Genomic DNA, 22,288 nt, shown 5'->3' on the forward strand with positions numbered 1-22,288 from the left:
CAGACAAAAATTTTATCTCTTTCTGTCTACCCTCCCATACACTCATTTATTCAATTAGGAAGTGGTATTCTGCACTGACTTCTTTCATTCAACCACTGTATTTGGTCGATTGCCTGTTTGTTAATCCCAAATCCCTCATGTTTCTTAGTCCCTCCAGATCTCTCCTGCTTTGTTTCTACAATTATTTTTATCTGGCAGGAGACCCCAGTTCAATTCCTGGGTCGGGAAGATCCCCTGGAGAAGGGATAGGCTATCCACTCCAATATTCTTGGGTTTCCCTTGTGGCTCAGCTGGTAAAGAATCCACCTGCAATGCAGGAGACCTGGGTTCCATCCCTGGGTTGGAAGATCTTCTGGAGAAGGGAAAGGCTACCCACTCCAGGATTCTGGCCTGGAGAATTCCATGGACTGTATAGTCTATGGGGTTGGAAAGAATCGGACACGACTGAGTGACTTTCACTTTCATTTTCACTAATTGTATATTTTATCAAATATATGTATAGCCTTCTTCCACTGAATTGTAAGTTCTTTGTTCATTGCTATATTCTCCATGCCTTTCTATTTGCCTGGCACATAGAAAGCATTTAATAAATATTGTTTAATGAAAAAAAAAATTCTCAGCAGTGTAAGATTTCTTGCCTAGATCACTGAATCAACTGGTCTTCTTGAGCATAGTTATGCTATTTCAATTCACTGTCCATGTGGCAACCAGAGTGAACTTTATGAAATTTAGCCATGTCACTCTGTGATTTGAAACTCATTGATGACTTGCATGGCCCTTAGCATAAAGTCCCAGTTCCCTATCTTGACTTAAGCCCTTCATGAACTTATCCTTCAACTTTTCCATTTTATCTCCTACCACCGCCCGTTTCAAACTGTGGGTTCTAGGCATACCAAACTTCTGTTATTTGCTCAGAAATACTGTGCTTTCTTACCTCTAGACATTTCTGCACATGATGATTATTTTCTCTGGAAACTCAGTTTTTCCTTTGTGTGGCTGATTCCTAATACTTAAGGCAACAGTTAAAAGGCATAGCTTTAGAGAATTCTTTTGACCAATATCCGTTATCTTTTCATAGTAAAAGATATCTTGTATCCTGGAATCTTATAGTTATCCAGTTTACTGTAAATGCTTCTTTAATTTTCTGATTTAACCTCTAGAATATAGCTTCTTGAGTGAAAAGTGTCTCTGTTGATTTCCATCAGCACCTGGCACATAGTAGATGCTCAGTACTTTTGAAAGAAAGAAACACGCACACCACACACCCATACACACACACAAATGTGCAGTCATCGTTATTCATGGATTCTGTATTTGTAAATTTGCTTTCTCACTAAAATTAATTTATATTTTTATTTCAAATTAATTTGTATTTGTATTTCAAATTCATATTTGCAGTACTTTCATGGTCATTTGTGAACACATGCAGAGGTGAAAAATTTGAATGCTCAGGTTCTCAGTGGAGGTTGAATAAGGCAGCACTATGCCTCTTGCTTTAGGTCACATACTTACAAGCATTCTTTTCATGGTACATTTTTTAATGTCGCTTTTTAAAGCCACCTTTTTATGTATTTTTGTTCATGCTTTTGCCATTTAAAATGGCCTCCAAGTATAGTGCTGAAGTGTTGACAAGTGTTTCTAAGAAGAAGGCTGTGATATGCCTTACAGTGAAAATATGTCTGTTAGTGTAAGCTTTGTAGAGGCATAGTTCGTGGTTGGCCTTTAGTTCAGTCTTAACAAATTATTAATATATATTAAATAAAGTATATTTGAAGAGAAATATATATAAAGCAAATTTATATATTAGTTTCTTGATAAAAGTATTGTCAGAGGCTCACAGAAACTAACTCTATATTTCCCATAGGAGTTAAATGCTTGCTAACTCAGTATGTACAGTGATTTTACAGAATATAACTACCACAAATAATGAGAACTGACTATATGTAATTATAAAATTTTGCTCATTATGTTTCATAACTTGCTTTTTTCCCCACATAACTGTGTATGTATGTCATGCTCATACTAAAAATAATATTTATCTTATATGTTAATTATGAAGTAAGAAAAAGAACTATATGTGTTCTTGTATGTTTATATGAGTACGGAGACAAATGTGATTAATACATAATCAGGTTATGTTGGTTACCTAGAGGGTGAGTAATTTTTTTTTAATTGATATTGCCTTAATGGTTACAATGAACATGTTTCTGGTACAGACACTCTTGTAAACCATGATGTTTAGTGATTTCATTTCCTTTTGTGAAAGAACTGAAGTTTCAACCAAGTATGGCCTTTGAATTTTCCTACATTTCAGACAGTCAGCGGCTACAGTTGGATCTACAGAAAATGGAGCTTCTGGAAAGTAAAATGACTGAGGAACAACAGTCTCTAAAAAATAAAATTAAGCAAATGATAACTGATCTGGAGACATATAATGATTTGGCAGCTTTAAAATCATCAGGTGAAGAAAAGAAAAAGGTAAATGGTAACAATGCTATGAAATTGTAATTCAAATTGTTTTTCTTGATTAAATTTAATAATATATGAATTTTTAAAACTTCATAAGTTTATTTTCACTTGATTACTTGATGTATAAGGAAAAAATAAAGATGTTTATATACAAAGTAGGAATTTAGAGTGAATTTCAAAACAAAAGACAAAAATTGAAAAGCAAGGAGTAGAGTACTTCAACAAATATAATAAGTGTGTCCTCAGTCATTACTAACTCTTTGAGACCCCATGGATTATAGACCACCAGGCTCCTCTGTCTGTGGAATTTTGTAGGTAAGAATACCGGAGCAGGTTGCCATTTCCTACTCCAGGGGATCTTCCCAACCCAGAGATCAAAGTTGCATCTCTTTCATCTCCTGCATTGGCAGGCAGGTTCTTTACCACTTCATTACCTGGGAAGCCCTTCAACAAATATAAACTTTGTTAAATGCAAATTTGATTATGATATTTCTCTACTTAAGACTTCTAGTGGATTTTCATTGCCATTTACATTAATTTAAAGTAAATCTGGTAGAGTACAAACACATAAGGCAGCCCTAATAAGTTATTATTTATATTGTTAATATTAATTTGGCTTATTATGAAATTCCCCAGCGACTCAGCAGTAAAGAATCCACCAGCCAGGATCCACCAGACTCAGTTTGATCCCTGGGTTGGAAAGATCCCCTGGAGAAGGAAATGGCAACCCACTCCAGTATTCTTGCCTGGAAATCCCATGGACAGAGAAGCCTTGTGGGCTACAGTTTATGGGGTTGCAAGAGTAAACACAACTTAGGGACTAAACAACAACAACACAATTTAGCTTTTTTATAGTTAGAAGAATATTTTTACAAACAGGTTTTCTAGCCGTGGTAGGATTTTAGTAGAATATTATTGAAATTATTTAAGTCAAATGCTATTTTAATTGATTTACTAGATACCTGCTAAAGCCTTTTAATTTACTTCCATTGGATCCATTTAGAAATTACATCAGGAGAAAACAGTATTATCAACTCGCAGAAATGCCTTTAAAAAAATAATGGAGAAACTAGACACAGAATGTGAGACACTAAAAACACAACTGCAAGAAAACGAGACACATTCTCAGGTAAGAAAGAAAAAAAAGACTGAAATTCATTTCTATGTTTAGATTATCTGGCATGTTCTTTAATCTGTATTTTCACCCTCAAAGAAACCCATTCCTTTTTTTTAATCTGCTTTGTTTACCTACCAGATTTTCTGGCTTTGAAGATAGCTAGATTGTATACAGTCTCCACTCAGAAAGAGTTTACTCCTGCCTTCTCTAAACCTATATCGAAGGCCAGCTCTAGGGTTGGCACTATTCTGGGAACAGTCATTATGATAATAGCTTTTTAAAAATATCAAAAGTAAAGTGTTTTTAATGCAGAAACGTTGCTAATACATCAATGCCACAGATAATGAAAATGAGCCATAATGACTAGTATCCCACCACCCAGAAGAGATGATTTTATGCATATGTGGATAGATATTTCTAGTCTATATGTATGTGGTATGAGTATATTCACTTTATACATACACGTAAGTATACATTATTTCTGTATATTTACAGAAATGGTACTATATTGTACCTATTATTTGGAAACTTGTTTTTCATTATTAACTGTTCTTTCCCTTGTCAGTAATTTTTTTAAAAATATGATTCTATATAATATTTGACTGTATAGATATAGCAAATTGTTAGACATTTTGGTTATTTCTCATTTTAAAACTGTTCAAATAATGCTGTGAAGAGCAGTCCTATTCTTGAATTTCGTTGTTTGCATTTATGATGATTTACTCCGGATGCAAAGGCAAACCTTTTTCATATCACTCATCCTGCTGATAATTACCTAAACAAGGTCTGAGGTCTTCTAGATTGGAGGGCAGAAGCCTTGTCTCTGTCACTCACTTTCTCCCCAGCACTGTTAGTGGTTGGCACATGGTAAGTGTTCAATAAGTATTTTTTGGTGGAGTAAATGAAGCATGCGTGTCATATACAAAATCAGTTATTATGGTCTGATAAAGGTTGGTCATTCTCACATCAAATTAGTCTATGTTAACAATTTGCAGCTATGATTTATTAATGCTAAATGCATTGTTTTTTCTTCACGTGGTATCATGATCATGATAGACAGTTATCATTAACATTTTGGTATAATATCCTTGTAAACTTTTTTCCTTTGCAGTTCAGTTAAATTCAGTCGCTCAGTGTCCAACTCTTTGCAACCCCATGAATCATAGCACGCCAGGCTTCCCTGTCCATCACCAACTCCTGGAGTTTACCTTTGCAGTTATACACCCTTAATTATATTGTTCTTACAGATAATGAAATCATTCTATGCATACAGTCTTTAAGCATTTCTTTTCTTACTTAAATGTTTTCAAGCTCTTTTTTTGATATTTTTAGGATGTCAGCTATTTCATTGTATGTATGTACCTTTTAAAAAAAAAGATAAACCTTACATTCGTCATAAAAGGGATGGACTCTCATCAGAGTTAGCCACAAACTTTAGTTCAGTTCAGTTCAGTCGCTCAGTGGTGTCCAACTTAGAAGTCACTAATTTACATGTTTCTAATTTATTAGTCAATTACTTTGTCTCTGCTTTGTAATATACAAGCCTATTTATAGACTTGTAAATAGCAAATTTATCCTAGTCTGTTTAGAGTTGGAATGGATACTGGAGAAGAAAACCTAAGAACAAGTTAATGAGGCCATTGTCTTATGGTTCATAGGAAAGAGCATTGATACTTCATATGGATTTTCGGCCCTCTTCTTTCACTGAATAGATGATTTAAAGAGAAAAACATTTAACAAACAGTGTCTTAGAGCCAGTCCGTGGCTACCTTGTTTATTCCCACATTAAGTGATAATCTTATTCTTAACCCCATTTACAGGAATTTGTAACATAAATCAGTTTACAGTGCTTCTCTGTATTATGGTTTGCCTTTTACGAATCCCAGTTGTTTGAATCAAATCCTGGCCTCCCTATTTTTTGAAATTATTTTCTTGAAAACTGGCTTTGACATCTATAAATAACATGGCATAACAGACATTTTTTGAGTGGTTATTTATTTGATAGCATTTAAACATATTTATATTGGAACAAACTGCAAAGCTCCTAGAAGAAAACATAGGGGAAAAGCTCCTTGACGTTAGTCTTGGCAACAAGTTTTTATTATAACACCAAAAAGCACAAGCAGCCAAGGCAAAAATAAATAAATGGTCCACATCAGACTAAAAAGATTCTGCACAGCAAATGAAACAATCAACAAAAGGGAAAAGCAGTTTACAGTTTGGGGGAAAATATAAAGAACTCATGATAGACTTTTAAAATAAGTTGTAGGGAAAAAAAAAAGATTTGTGCTTCTTGACATCCTTGGGGGTTTAAAGGCAAGATTTATATATATCACTGAAATAAATAAATGTATAGTAAAGAAGGAATTTGACCATATGACATAGAGTTGCTTTTATAGCAATAGTCATGTAGCACTTAAGAGGTTTGCTTCATAATAAGGCCACCCCTTTGTATGAAACAAAGAGGGAAAATTTGGTACTTGACTTTGCAAAAGGTTATTTTAGATTTATTGTCAAAAACTGCTGACTACTTCCTTAAGTCCATCTGAGCTTCAAGGTTCTATCAGGGGAAGCTGGATCTGATTTTGTAGCATTAACTCACAGCACATACAGTTCATATAATTAGTTATGACTCATCCTAATATCTAGATTTATCTTTGGAGGAAACAATGGGATAGATGCTACACTGATACTGAACTTATGCCCTGAAAATAATTTTAACTTGAGTTTAGGAAGAAATATGAATGCTGTTTCAGTTATCAGATTTTTTTAAATGATTATTACTTCTTGGAAATATTCAGGCAGAACATTATTTTAATGTTTCATTTTTCAGACTTTGCTTAGGAAAAAACTATGTGCATCTTAAAAAGACCATAACCCAGAGTTACAAGGTTAATTAAATCAGAAAAACAATTTAATTCTATAACAGTAAAATTGTCTTTGGAGGAAGCAACCATCAATATAATATCCACATTAGCTTCCTGTTGATGCAGAAATTATTGTAAGAATGCCAGCTTTTTACCAGCCCTCTTATAATCTTTACACTGCAGCTCTACTCTTATCACAGCTTGTGAAATTAGACAGGAAATTTAGCCCTGGAAATAAGGAAGTTTCTCCTATATAGCTCAACCTTTGACAGTGTTAGAATATGTAGTATTTTCATGGCATTAGACCTTCAGATTTCAAGGAGAGATTCTTATCATGTCCCATTCTTCTTTTTAAAGTTCTTTTAGGAGAGGGAAATATCATAAATTGTCTTTCAGTTGGTATGTTCATTGGTATAATAAATATGTTCCAATTAAAGTAAACAGTAAACCTGTTGAATTCAGTGTTCTGTTTAGTATTATATTTACTGTTGTTTAACTTTTTCTACATTTCTCTTTCATCTGCCATGGCTTTATCTCAGTAAAATACGGGAGTTGAAAAGATTTAAAATTGAGAGGTTTTGTTTCTAATATCTCAGAGGAGTGTATAATTGTTTTGAATATGGGCACTGGTGAACATTTTTCTTTTGTGTTTTAGCTTACAAATTTGGAGAGGAAGTGGCAACACCATGAGCAAAATAATTTTGTGATGAAAGAATGTATCCTTTAAAAAATTACAAATGAACTTGATTGAGGGATTTTTTTTCTCTAGGAATTTCTTTAAAGATTGAAATAATATTCAGTTCAACATCAGATACCTAATATGTACAAAATACTGGCTAAACTATGTGGGAAATGAATAAGACTTAGTTTCTATTCTACAATAGTGTGTGTGTGTGTGTGTGTGTATGTGTATACTAAAGTAACTAATAGAAAGCAGACCATACAAAGCCACGTATGTGGCATAGTGACTAAGTACTCAGATTTTAGAGTCAGGAAATCTAATTTTAAATATTGACTCTACTATGTATAAGTTATGGACTTTGGACAGTTAACTATAAACTGCAATTTTATCATCTCAAATACAGCTAATATTTCCTTCTCATAGACTTGTTGGGAGAATTATATATAACCATATATATGTATATGTGTGTATGTATGGTCAGTTTTTGTTATTTATAATGTTGTACCTTAGATATCTGGGAAGCAAAAGGAGGGATAACCAAGAAGTGTACACATGAGAAATTTGACCTTCAATCTCATCTACCAAGATAGTACTTATGCCCCATCTTATTTCTATCAAGATAGTACTTACGTTTAAGTCTTTTTGCTCATCTTTTTGTGTAATCATAGATGGAAGCAGCAGCTGACAACAGGTATTGTGGAATGTAAGAAACATTTCCCAAAATGTTGTCTCCTAGTCCCATCTTTGACTATTCAAGAGCAACTCTGGTTAGAGAACTAGATTCTAACTCATTGGTTGCATAGGTTCTCTAGGATGCTACTGAACATCTTCTCAGGGCATCATGGACCCAGCTTTCCTCCAGATGAGACGCTAAAGGCTCTAGTTCCCAGTGGTTGTGCAGTTTATTTTAAAAGCAGATTTATATTCACAATATGTTAAAGTCCAGAACTCTGGTTTTGTCTGACATAAAGTAGGTGATTTTGAAGCAGAGTGATGTCTAGAAACTTGCCTGAAATTCTGTGTGGTACTCTAAAGGATGTGGTTCTTCTGAACATTGAATTGTTCTATGACCAGATTGAGATGAATAACATATTAACTCTAAAAATGTTTGTATATCATAGGTGAACTTTTTTGAAACAAATTTGGCCTGGCCTTTTAGGGTTAGACCTTTTAGGTTTAGGTTTGATGCTTAATCTGTTAAAATACTGTTTGTTTTTTTAAAACTATTCTAATTGTGCTTTTTTGTGCCATCTTCAGTTTTCAATAAGAAAAACACTAGTATAATTTGAGTCTTTTCTGCATCACAGAATTAGATTAATATTTGTATTGATATTGTTCCCTCTTAACTCATGTAATTAGTCATAGCAACCAAGAGTCAAGAGAGTGATTACCGGCCAATTATGAAGAATGTGTCCAAGCAGATTGCAGAATATAATAAAAGCATCGTGGATGCTCTGCATAGCATGAGCAGAAACTGAGTCTGAAGCGACTGCAAGTCTCTATAGAAATGTTCTCTTGCTGCTAAACTTTGTACACGCCATTTTAAAAAATTGCTTACACTTGACAAGTTTTACCTAACAATTTTTGAAAGTTATAATTTCATGGCCTCTTTGAAGAATGATGCTTTAAATAGTATAATAGTTTAATAAATAGCTTATATATTAAAAATGTATCATCTCCTTTTATATTTAGATTTGTTTTGTGTAGGTGATAAAAATTTCTCAAAGAACCAGGAGATAAAACAAACGTAAAGTGGCTATTGTTATTCATTTAGTTAGTATAATCCATCTGTGGCAGCAAATGCTATCATCTTTTCATATGTCAAGCATAGGAGGCATGCTTGGAGTATGATTCTAATTTAGCATTTATCAACCTTGCCAATTTTTGCTTCTAGAAATAGATAATAAGAATAGAAGGGAGGTATCTAGTTTTGAGCTTTACTTCTCAAGCAAGATATATTTGATGTGTTTTTAAGGCATATGAAATCACAGGTAAATACGTAACATTTTTTATATGTCAGTTATTCCTTTGTGAAATTAAGACATTCTTTATTGGGAATTAATAGTTTTACTCTTTGCACTTAAAAAATTATTTCTTACATGTTTTTGCTAGGACAAGCATAAAATTTAAAATAAATGTTGTATTTACAGTGGACTCTTTTGGACTATGTTGTTCGTTTTTATTCCGGAGTTTGCATTCACTCTTAGTACTACAGGAGGACTTGAGCAGATTAATTTATAAGCGTTGCTGGCACATTTGAAAGGAAAAGGTGGAAGAGGTAGAAATGTGTCATGTCAATCTGAGGAGACCTTACGGAACTGAAGATGCATCCTCTCTTTTGGGAAGAATGAGTCACTTTGGCCAGAATAAAGTATTCCTTAAAACTGTCCTTCCTTTGCTCTGATCTTGCATTCCTCAAGTTATTCTACTTCTCAGTTTTCATGAAACGGGAGCATATTAGTTTCTTTTTAAAAAGGCTTTATTGAGATACAGTTTACATATGATGAAAGTTCCCATGCATGCTCCTTACCTGAAGTAAATATTTATCATTAAATTATTCAGTTTTAGTTCTGTGTGAGTTTAGGTAGAAGGGTGACCATTGTTGAATTTGATTAACTCTGGATTACTAGTATGGCCAAAGATTCTGCATACACATTCATTAAGGTGGCATTCATAAAGTATGTTCCTTAGATCGTGAGTTTAATAGGTGTTATACCATCAAAGGATTCATAGTCAAAGGAATTTGGGAAGCATTATTTGAAACAAAGGTAAATTATTCTCTTTCTTCTTGTCTGCTCAGAACCCTTAATATGCTAATATGCAATAAGTTCAAGAAAAATATATACTATTAATATTACAGTTTTTTCTGAGTATTGGGATTGTGGGTCTTTTCATCTTCATTGACCTTTCTGGTACTTTCTCAAAATTATCTGTGATGTACATATAATTGTTTGATGTGCAATAAAAATTCAAATTAAAAACATATATACAGTTAATACTTGTAGAAAGGACATATGATAGTTTAGACAGCTCTGCTATAATCATTGAGCTAGAACTTAACCAGTCTTTACTCAGAAAGAAAGTAGGAGGAAAATTGCCTCGTCATTATATATGTGTGTTTGTATTATAACATTGTGAAGTTTGGCAGAAAAAGATTGTAACTATCTTGAAAAAAGCAAAATTCCCAACTTCCATGCTAAATTACTCATATATGATATTTGGGGGAACTTAACTGAGCAGGATTTCTTTAAACTAAAATGTGTTATCTGAGGGAAATTCTTACTAATGTCTCTTCCTTCCTCTCAGAGCTTTTCAACAAATCCAACAAGAATATTCTCTCTGCTAGGGTAGACCTGGAGGCTACTATCTGCTTAAACCGGCTCTTCCTCAGTCAGTCACATTGCTCAGTGAGTTTCATTCCTGTTAAAATAACACCTTGTGAGTCGCATGGGAAGAAGCTGCAGACTGAACAAACATGCTGAATCGCCTTACTAATGAAGACCAACATCGGAAAGCTAGCAGAATCTGTGCTTTTCCCACCATTATCTTTATCAGTAAATAAACATGAGTTCTTTATACTCTTTCACTAATGGGAGTCCCTGATTTGGACCGTATTCTGGTTTCATGTTACAGTGTAAAATTCAGGCGGGGTAAGAGAATTAGAGCATGGAGTCATGCTGTTCACACTGGAGATAAAAGATCAGTTAAGGGAAGCTCCAGGGGTTCTTGCTGCCCAATTTCTCTGTAGTTGTTTCCTTTAGCTATATGATTCCAGCATAAACAACCTTAATAAATAAGAACATTTATACTTGAAGTAGGAAGAAACTGACAGACTACTAGAGAACTGTGGTGATCTAATTTAAAATTAATGTATCTCATTTTTATCTACCTTTTGAAATAGAAGCAGATTGTGTCTTTAAATCGCAGATTCACAGTTTGAGAACTGAGATTGAGCATCTTTAAAAAGATAGCTTTTAATACAAAGGTAGAAAATTTAGGAAAGACAGATCAAATGAAAATTACTTCTGATCACATTAGTCTCTTAAGATGTGCATCTATATATATCTGTCATACATAACCTATTTTTCATTATATACTTATATATATTTTTAAATTAAAATCATACTGTTCTTAAACTTTTGCTATTTATAGTTTTGCAAACATTTATTCATGTCATTATATACTCCAGTACAGCAACATGTTAAATTGCTGTATATTATTTTATTATAGGAATACTTTCTGAAAACAAATACCATGTATTGAATGAGGTTAGTGGGGTGTGGTTAGGCGTAAGCTTTGAATTATGTAACTGAGTTTGAACCACAGCTCCACTGCTAACTTTTCATATGACCTAGGGAAGTTACTTCGTCTCTGAATTTCAGTTTCTTCATCTATAAAATGGAATAATAGTGCTTAACTCGCAGGATTGGCTCAGAGAGTCAAAAGCCAGAGTCCAAGGCCTTTTGACACAAATTGCCCTCAGGAACATGACGCGAATAGCAGTGTGCAAGCATGTGCCTGCACTCACCATCATCGGCATTATCCACATGGACAGTGCACTACGTATATTTGTTTTAGTTGTTTTAAGTAAACCAAACTGCCTTCATCATTATAACAAAAATTTTCTTGTGTTTTAACTAGGAACACCATGCAGAATGTGTTTTCATACTAAAAATATAATTTTTAAAATTCTATTAAAATACTTATAACTTTGTAATAACAAAAGGTTAATTCTTACTGCTTATTTTTAGTAGATAATAGATTATATTTTGCTGCCTCAGTATCTTTCCTCATAACATATTGTAATGAATTGCTGCTCTGAAACTAACTGTATAATCTCAAGGGACATGGGAATAACCTGTGTATAAATAGCCTAGTTGGTAAATAGGCTGTTCTGCTTGGTCGACTTTATTCTCCTTCAAGTCAAGAGTGATTACGCATAAAGAGAAGTTGTGTCATAGGAGGGAAAATAACACCCACTGGAGAGTCCAGTGTAGAAGAGAGTTTGGAGGAAGCATGAGTCAGAGAATTGAGCGGTCTTCTACCTAAAAGAGGCTTAAATACACTAGGTAAGCATTTCACAAGAAAAATATGAAAACTAAAATGAGATTTTTCAAAATTACTGTTTTATTTCAACATCTTTTTGTAAAACAGTATTTTTACCATGATAACAACATAGCGATACCATGAAAAAAACCAAACTTAATTGATGAGAATTGTATTTGGTATAGATCAAGAAAGAACTACAACTAGCCAAACTGAAATATTACCTCATTTCTGTGTTCTCACTTTCAACAGATAAATTCACCCTATTCACCCTATTAACATGAAGGTGAAACTGTTGGAAAGGCAACTATGCTCACCACTACACCACCAGTGCTGAGGGTGAAAATATTTGATATAGTCCATAAGCTCAACCTGAATTTTTTGTTAAAGTAAAACGTAGTTCATTTCTAAAAGCCTCTTTCGGTGTTTAAATAGCTTCTTGTTCAAATGAACTTTCCCTCAGTTAACTGGAGGGGGGAGGGCCAACTTAAAGGCCAACCAGCACCACCCCATCCCCCCCAGCCAAGGACGAAGCAGGGGCTTTGTGTCTCAGGAGTAGGGGAAATGGTTAAGAAGGAGAGGAAGAGAAAATTGCTTTTCCAGCCTCTCTAACTTCCCATGTAGTCTACAGAGAAAAGCAGGCATCCCTTGGGAGGAAATAACAAAAGTGCCAAACAGTAGATGGATGGATGAAGCCTAAATCTCTGCAGTGTACTAGAGCTCTTGGCTTTAAAATGTCACAAAAGCCCCGTGCCTTGCTCATGGTGGTTATCAGAAGGCCAAATGGACATTTACTGCCAATTGGCCCTACCTTCCTAGGGACATCTGCCCTTGAACGTGTTCCTTGGCTCAGTTCTTCTTCCTGCTAGAAATATTTCAGTCAGAGAAGGGGCTCTGGTGAAGCTGTAGAAGTCCAGCTGTGGCACAATTGAGATAGCCAGTTAGACCATGAGAAGCATCCATAAGAGATGCTAAGAGACAGCTAATTGAAAGAAATACAGACAATAGGAGGCAAGCAAACTTCTTACAAAACCTCTCACCACTGTATTATCTCCAAGATGCCCCTACTTCAGTCAAAAAAAAAAAAAAAGGTAAAACTTCCATAAAATAAACATTCAAAATTTCTGTGATCCAGTATCTTTTTATTGACCACAGATTAGATTTCCAGGACAAGTTTTCTTTACCACATACTCTGACTTGTCAGACTGTTTATTTCTAAGAAACTTCAGGACCTCAGTGTGCACTGCCATCCCCCTCCCTAAACAATAACCTCGACAAGCCATATCTCTTACTTATCTTTAGTAAGTATTAAGGTATGACCTGATGAAAAGAATTTTTTAAAGAGTCTGTTAGATTGATTGTCTGAAATTCCATACCAAGCTAATGTTTGGACATTGTGTGGTCGCAGCCTCAGAAATGTAAACAGAAGAGACATTTCCCAATGAAGACTGGAAAGGATATTTAGCACTAACACATTGCACCTCAGTAAGGAAAACTCGCTGGAATTTCAACTACCATGAGCGTCAGACCCCTCATTCTATCTTGTAATAATCTGACTTTATCATTGTTTTATCCATCATGATAAAAGCATCCACCATACAAATATAACTAGTCATTTCTTTAACCTTCCTCGTTGAAGCAGCTCTCTGCAAATACTGTCCTCACTAGAAGAGATAACGCCCCTTTATACTACCCAAGTTACACACTTCCTGTGGATCTTTCCTTCGTCACCTTTCTCCTCGGCTTGTACATAGTTATTAAGGAATGCAGCATAACTGAAAGGGCATGGGACTTTGAGTCTGAAGAAGCACCTATGCATCTCTCTCATGAGAATATGGCTTAGAAGCATAATTTCTAAGTCTTTTCTAGAAGAAGGCCTCTCTCTTCCTAAGACTAGTTCCTATACTGATGCTTATATCCGTTCCAGATTCCTTCTGAATCTTCCTTAATTTTCTGTCTTTCATCCCTTTCTTCCTATGGCTTTAGCCTTTCCTCCATTGATTACATCCTTCAATACAGAAACACATTCATCTTCCTCCCATTCTTTTCACATTCAAAACTCTTAAAAGACTAGTCGTCTTCATACCCCAATCTTTTTTCTAAACACTGCTCCCCCTACTCCACTGAAATTGCTTTTGTTAACATAACCAATGATATCTTTTATTGAAACTTTTTATGTTGTATTGGTGTATCGTCAACAATGTTATGATAGTTTAAGGTGAACAGCAAAGGGACTCAGCCATGTGTGTGTATATATATAAATTATATATATATACGCACATACACACATACATATACATATGTCCATTTACACCCCCCCATCCAGGCTGCCACATAACTTTGAGCAAAGTTCTATGTGCTATACAATAGGTCCTTGCTGGTTATCCATTTTAAGTAGAGCAGAGTGTACATGTCCATCCCAAGCTCCCTAATTATCCCTACCCCCATCCCTCCCACCAGCAACCATGTTTGTTCTCTAAGTCTGTGAGTCTCTTTCAGTTTTGTAAGTAAGTTCACCTGTATCATTTCATTTTTAGAATCCGCATATAAGGAAAGTCATATAATATTTCCCCTTCTCTGTCTGACTTCACTCAGTATGACAATCTCTAGGTCCATTGACACTTTAATTACTAAAATTAGTAGGCTACTAGGTTTTATTCCAGTAAAATTTCTATGTGGGATTTAAAATTACTAGCCACACTTTCTTGAAACTTTTTTTTCTTTCCATTTTGTGGCATCATTTTCTCTTAATTCTTCTACCTTTTTGTCCACTCTTCATTCTTTTCCCTTGGTATCTCCTCTGCTTCTACAAGAGGCTTAGAGAATTTTAGCTTGCCAAATTGAATTCTTCAGTTCAGTCGCTCAGTCGTGTCCAACTCTGCAACCCCATGAATCACAGCACGCCAGGCCTCCCTGTCCATCACCAACTCCCGGAGTTCACTCAGACTCATGTCATCTCAGGTATTGGAATCATTTCAAAGATTCCTATGTATCAGCCTGATTTCATATGTTGATAATGATTTTGTGATTAAGATAAGTATATAATGAAAATTGAATCATGACTACTTATTTCCTATGTACTTCTAAGGTGTCACTAGACATAGATGGCAACCCACTCCAGTATTCTTGCCTAGAGAATCCTATGGATGGACTAGCCTGGTGGGCTGCTGTCCATAGGGTCGCACAAGTCGGACACGACTGAAGTGACTTAGCATGCATGCATGCATTGGAGAAGGAAATGGCAACCCACTCCTGTGTTCTTGCCTGGAGAATCCCAGGGACAGAGGAGCCTGGTGGGCTGCCATCTATGGGGTCACACAGAGTCAGACATGACTGAAGTGACTTAGCAGCAGACATAGGTAAATTCTAGTAACAACTAATGAGTTCATTTTAGGCCTCATCTAAAGATATAAAAAGCCACAGTAGCAGCAATGAAAACAATGAAAACCGCATTATTAAATGTTCCCTGAATGCTAGTGGTGTTATTGTAAAGTATTGGGGTCATCTGAGCATCTCTTCCTCATCTAATACTACTGAGCCACAAATACTTTCTTCTTCCCTCTTTAAGGCAGATACCAGGTGGTAGGAACGACTTCTCACTCATTTCTACTAAGCTATGAGGTCTTTCACCAGGCAGTGGGCTTCCTGAAAACAGGGATGATGTCTTAGTCATCTGCATCCTGTCTGCCAAGTGGCCCTATTGGTAAGTAAGCTCACAGTAAATGCATATTGAATCAGTTTGAGTGAGATAAGCTAAGCCAAATTGAAAGGCATAGGAGTCCCTTTGAAAACAGTTTGAAAATTTCTTGAAAAGGTAAACAAAGAGTTACCATGTCACCTAACAGATCCATTCATAGGTATATGTACCTGGGAGGGTTGAAAACATTTTGACACAAAAACTTGTACACAAATGTTCTTAGCAGCATTAGTCATAATAGTCTGAAAGTGTATACAACCCAAATATCCATTAACTGATGAATGGATAAATAAAATGTAGTTCATAAAGATACACAATGAAACATCATTCAACCATTAAAAAGAAGTATAGGTTAGTGGTTTCCCTGGTGGCTCAGACGGTAAAGAATCTGCCTGCAATGTGGAAGACCCAGGTTCGATCCCTGGGTCAGGAAGATCCCTCAGAGAAGGGCATGGCAACCCACTTCAGTATTCTTCCCTGGAGAATTCCATGGACAGGGGAGCCTGGTGGGCCCCAGCCATGGGGTCACAAAGAGTTGGACACCACTGACTGACTAACACTTTTCACTTTCAGGGATGGGATGGGACATAGATGAGGGAATGATAACTAAAGGTACAGTATTTATTTAAATGAAGTGGCATAGTGGCATAGGAGAAGGCAATGGCACCTCACTCCGGTACTCTTGCCTGGAAAATCCCATGGACGGAGGAGCCTGGTGGGCTGCAGTCCGTGGGGTTGCGAAGAGTCGGATACGACTGAGTGACTTCACTTTGACCTTTCACTTTCATGCATTGGAGAAGGACATGGCAACCCACTCCAGTGTTCTTGCCTGGAGAATCCCAGGGACGGGGGAGCCTGGTGGGCTGCCACCTATGGGGTCGCACAAAGTCGGACATGACTGAAGCGACTTAGCAGCAGCAGCAGCAGTGGCATAGCAGTTGTGGGACACAGTTACTCAAGAGCCCTTTGAACATTCTCTTGGATTTCTGTTGAGAAGCAGAAGTGTCAAACATTCCATTCTTCTTCTCTAGCACCACTATTATAATCCAAGAGCAGTTTTTGAAGCTTATTCAAAGACAAGCCAGGTTTTGATGATGGATAGATGAATGAGTGGATGGATGGATAGATAGGTGGATGGATGAATAGATGGATAGATAGATGGTTATACAAACTGTTGAGGGAACATCTGTAGAGACATCATTTAGGCTTCCATTTGCTAGCCTTTTATCTAGGGTCAGTGATTTGTTTAGGCAGAATTTTTTAAATGGAAATAACCATTGCTTGTCTTAGAATGTATACCAAAAATAAAAATAAAAGTGAAGGCATTGTAACTGAGTCTGGTACAGACTTAGAGCACCTGTATGGCTGGTACAATTGTCAGTCTTTTTCGTTTTTTTTAAATTTTACTTTATTTTACTTTTCAATACTGTATTGGTTTTGCCATACATCAACATGAATCCACCACGGGTGTATATGTGTTCCCAATCCTGAACCCCCCTCCCACCTCCCTCCCCATACTGTCTCTCTGGGTCATCCCAGTGCACCAGCCCCAAGCATCCTGTATCCTGCATCGAACCTAGCCTGGCGATTCATTTCTTATATGATATTATACATGTTTCAATGCCATTCTCCCAAATCATCCCAACCTCTCCCTCTCCCACAGAGTCCAAAAGACTGTTCTATACATTTGTGTCTCTTTTGCTGTCTCGCATACAGGGTTATTGTTACCATCTTTCTAAATTCCATATATATGTGTTAATATACTGTATTGGTGTTTTTCTTTCTGGCTTACTTCACTCTGTATAATAGGGTCCAGTTTCATCCACCTCATTAGAACTGATTCAAATGTATTCTTTTTAATGGCTGAGTAATAGATGTCCATCAGCAGATGAATGGATAAGAAAGCTGTGGTACATATACACAATGGAGTATTACTCAGCAATTGTCAGTCATTTTAAGGTCTGTAGAGATGCACCTGGAAAATGGGGGAAATACCTATCTACTCTTCCAGAGTGAGCTAGTGATTAAATAACTTAAAATATTATAAAATATTTTAAAATAGTGCTCCAAAATATTTTGAATTAAAGGTTTTTTTAATGCATAAGTAAAACTCATTCAAACATGTCTATTCAGAAATGAAGCTCTTTGATCTTGATGCTGTAGGAGGAAATACTGGCTTGATAATTTAGAACAGTGCTCTCTGATAGAATTATAATATGAGCTTACAAATGTGAGCAAATATGTCAATTTTAATTTTCTAATACCTATATTAAAAATTAAGTAGGTGAAATTTGTTTTACTGTATTTTATTTAACTCAATATATCCAAAATATTATTTCAACAGTTATTAAATTAATTGAGATACTTTATGTTCTGTTTTTCATTCTAAGTCTTTTGATTCAATGTGTATTTTATACTTGCAAATGTTGTTTAGTTGTTCAGTCATGTCCAACTCTTTGTGACCCCATGGACTGCAGCACACCAGGCTTCCTTGTCCTTCACGCTATCCTGGAGCTTGCTCAAACTCATGTCCATTGGGTCACTGATGCTATTCAACCAGCTCATCCTGTCATTCCCTTCTCCTTCTGCCTTCAATCTTTCCCAGCACCAGGGTCTTTTCTAATGAATTGGCTCTTTGCATCAGGTGGCCAAAGTACTGGAGCTTCAGTTTCAGCAGTCTTGCCAGTGAATATTCAGCATTGATTTCCTTTAGGATTAACTGGTTTGATCTCCCTGAAATCAAAGAGACTCTCGAGAGTCTTCTCCAACACCACAGCTCAAAAGCATCAATTCTTTGGCGCTCTGCCTTCTTTATGGTCCAACTCTCACATCCATACTTGGCTACTGGAAGCCATAGCTTTGACTAGATGGACCTTTGTCGGCAAAGTAATATTTCTGCTTTTTAATACTTTGTCTAGGTTTGTCAATAACTTTTCTTCCATGGAGCAAGGGTCTTTTAATTTCATGGCTGCAATCACCATCTGTGATTTTAGAGCCTAAGAAAATAAAGTTTGTCACTGTTTCCATTGTTTTCCCATCTGTTTGCCATGAAGTGATAGGATCAGATGCCATGATCTTAGTTTTTTGAAAACTAAGATTCAATATATATTTTACACCTAAAGAAAATCTCAATTCAGACTGGCCACATTTCGAATGCTTAATAGTGCGTGTGGATAGTGGCTACAAACTGCACAGCATAGATTTAGAATTTAGAACTTTTTATTTTGATTATAGGAAAGGCATGAGTCACAGGAGGAAGCCAAATGGCAGTTTTATAAAATAGAGGAAGACTGTCCCATAAGGAAAAAAAAAAATCCTATGTGAGATTATAATCTAAAATAGGATTTTTTGCATTTCCTTTGATTACTCTTAAATTATTCTTGTTAGGGAGTTTGGGATGGACAGGTATACACTGCTGTATTTAAAATGGGTAATCAACAGGACCTACTGTATAGTGCATGAAACTCTGCTAAGTGTTACGTGGCAGCCTGGATAGAAGGGGAGTTTGGGGAAGATTGGGTACGTGTGTTTGTATGACTGAGTCCCTTTGCTGTTCACCTGAAACTATTACAGCATTATTATTTGGCTATACCCCAATATAAAATAAAACCTGAAAAATAAATAAGTTACTCTTACAGATACATTTCATTGAAAATTAACCTCAATTGGTCAAATGAAGAAAAAGTACACATAGTAGTTAAAAATATTTATATATTTTCTTCTGAATGAAGCCGCTGAAAGAATCTGTCAGGCCAGATCTTCTGTAACTTCAGTAATTGAAAATAGCAGAAGGTTTGTGAATTATACTTACTTTTAATAACTCTAGTATTGAAAAACAGTTTGCAGCCTATATTCTATGGTATAAATATTTTATATGATGCCAGTGTCAATAATAGTTTCCTCATTTATCCATGTATCATCTAGATAGTAAACTTTAATTGCCAGAGTTGAAAAGCTTTGAATTACAGGGCTATTCTAAGAAAACCTCTAAACTGAGACCTTCTTTGGAAAAAAGAAGGTCCCTTGTTAATGTAAGGGAAGCTTTTCTAGTCTCTCATCCAATGCCCTAGTTTCTCCCATCAAAGAACAGTATATCTAAAAGTCTGTTTGACTAGTATACCTTTGATTTAAAATAATATTTATACTCAATAGGGATTTACTTTAATAACATGATTTTTTGACACTTAGCAAATTATCGAATATTGTTATTTAACAGTGTTTAAAATAGGCTGGGTCACACAAACGAGGTAACACTGCAGTCGGCTACCTGTTGAGCTCCACGTGAAGCTCTCCTCGACCCCTTCCCAGCCGCGCTCTGGCTCCCCAGGCCTTCCTCTCAACCTCCCAGATCTCTGGCACTAGTATCAGCAGAGGAAGGAGCAAGGATGAAGGCGAGCAGATTAAAACAATGGGGAAGGGAAGAAGACAGAGTAGGCAAAGTACCTTGTGACCTTAAAATAACGAGCCAGTTTTCCTGTGTGTCTGGTGAACTGTCTTTAAAGACAATTCCAAAAAAGAAACTATAAAAAAATGTTTAGATTAAAAGCAACATCCTTCAGCTAAGAGCTTGCCCTACCAAGTTTGCTATTTTGAAGCTCAGTTCACATCTGAATTTAACTGAAAAGCAGGTTTCAGTACATTCGGAAGGTGAGGAATGGGGATGAGGTAAGGATTAGTCTTACTGTTTGAAAATCATTGTTTATAACTCATATTACAATCTTTTGAAATGATAAAAGAAGTAGTGGTCCCCTTGTTCCCATCTGTTATATAATCAGATCTTCTTGGTTGAGATGGAAATAAATTTCCAATTTTGTTTATTCCAGGTAAACTCTGCTATGTGCCTCTAGACGTTTCAAAATTTTTCAGTTTTTTAGTGAAACAACATAGTGAAGGAGCAAAGAGTGAAAACATCAATGTAAGTAAGATTTCTAAAATAGCTATGGTACACAGAATTTAAATGTTCACATCCTAATCCCTAGAAGCTGTGAGTATGTTACCTTACTTGGCAAAAGAAACAATGCAATTGTGAGTAAGGATTGAGATGTGAAGATTATTCTGGATTATCTGGGTGGACTCAATGAAATCACAAACTTCTCTTGAAAAAGGAGGCAAGAAGGTCCAAGCCAGAGAGATAAAACATGAGATTTAGAAGCAATTGATGTACTTTGAAGATGGAGGAAGGAGCTGTGAGCCAAGAAATGCAGGCAGCCTCTAGAATCTGGGAAAGGAAAGGAAACAGAATCTCCCCAGGGCCTCCAGAAGGATTTTAGCCTAGACCCCTCAGACTTCTGACTTCCAGAACTGTAAGATAATAAATTTGTGTTGCCTTAGGCCACTAATTTTGTGGTGATTTATTACAGCCATGATTTATGCAGCGTATGCCACAACCCCCTGCAATTACTTTCTCTCCAATTATAGTTTCCATCCTCATATTTATTTGTCATAATTTCATTGCCAATAACAGGAACTGCTAATGATATAAACTCCGTCATATGAGGAAAGCAAAACATATCTGTACATATAAAGACAACCATACCAGAAAGTAAGGCTGTCTGTTTCTGTTTATCACATTCACTCAGCTAATAATTGAATAAAGAAGCGACCAAAACCAATAAAATTCCTCCCCAGATTAAACTTAAATCCTAATGGAAGAGTAAGCAGTGCAAGTTCATTTGATGATAACTTTTCTTGGTAAATGTCGATACTGACTGATACTGAAAAATTAAACCAAGTGTCTTTTTGTAAACCCACTGCCAAATTCATGAAACCTTTATTACCATAAAATATGTTTTTCCTGAGGCATTAATGTAAAACTTCCAGGGGTTCTTCAGGACCTGACATCTCATTTATTTCATACCAGCTTTCTCAAATTTTATGGGATAATAATCACTTTCTAAAGTGATTAAAGGTACTCAGATGAATATTATGGGCTTCCTTGGTAGCTCAGCTGGTAAAGAATCTGCTTGCAATGCAGGAGATCCTGGTTCGATTCCAGACTCAAGAAGATCCCCTGGAGAAGGGATAGGGTACTCCAATATTTTGGGGCTTCCCTGGTGTCTCAGACAGTAAAGAATCTGCCTGCAATGCAGGAGACTTGGGTTTGATCCCTGGGTTGTGAAGATTCCCAGGAAGAGAGCATGATAGCCCACTCCAGTATTCTGGCCTGGAGAATCCAATGGGCAGAGAAGCCTGCTGGGCTACAGCCCATGGTTTCACAGAGTCAGACATGACTGAGCAACTAAGCTCAACTGAATGTTACAGCTTCTGTCCCTATGATCCACCTTGAGCCTAAATGCCATATTCTGACCAACATCCCAGAATAACCCAGGACTTTTAAGACTCACATGGGCTCCAAAATGTCTGTATGAGAGGGTCTATAATGTCTTTGAAATTGTGGCTGAGACTTTTCT

General features: G+C 36.1%; 1 protein-coding gene and 1 long non-coding RNA gene across 3 annotated transcripts in view; both read left to right on the plus strand.

The window, feature by feature from the left end:
* The window catches only part of IFT74 (intraflagellar transport 74), a 103,615-nt gene extending 94,326 nt beyond the window's left edge, over positions 1-9,289 (plus strand). For both annotated transcript variants that reach the window (XM_069574152.1, XM_069574151.1), the window contains 4 exons: positions 2,315-2,478; positions 3,473-3,598; positions 7,109-7,169; positions 8,495-9,289. In XM_069574152.1, the coding sequence (XP_069430253.1) occupies positions 2,315-2,478; positions 3,473-3,598; positions 7,109-7,169; positions 8,495-8,613 (470 nt within the window). In that variant the 3' untranslated portion in view covers positions 8,614-9,289. The remainder of the gene's footprint in view (positions 1-2,314; positions 2,479-3,472; positions 3,599-7,108; positions 7,170-8,494) is intronic.
* Positions 9,290-9,765: 476 nt separating this feature from the next.
* Positions 9,766-10,725, plus strand: LOC138432691 (uncharacterized). Its single transcript, XR_011253947.1, has 2 exons — positions 9,766-9,903; positions 10,442-10,725. It is a non-coding gene; the product is annotated as an uncharacterized lncRNA (long non-coding RNA).
* Positions 10,726-22,288: the final 11,563 nt, after the last annotated feature.

The sequence above is a fragment of the Ovis canadensis genome, chromosome 2 (genome assembly GCF_042477335.2).
Source record: "Ovis canadensis isolate MfBH-ARS-UI-01 breed Bighorn chromosome 2, ARS-UI_OviCan_v2, whole genome shotgun sequence".
In the NCBI taxonomy this organism is placed as follows: Eukaryota; Metazoa; Chordata; class Mammalia; order Artiodactyla; family Bovidae; genus Ovis; species Ovis canadensis.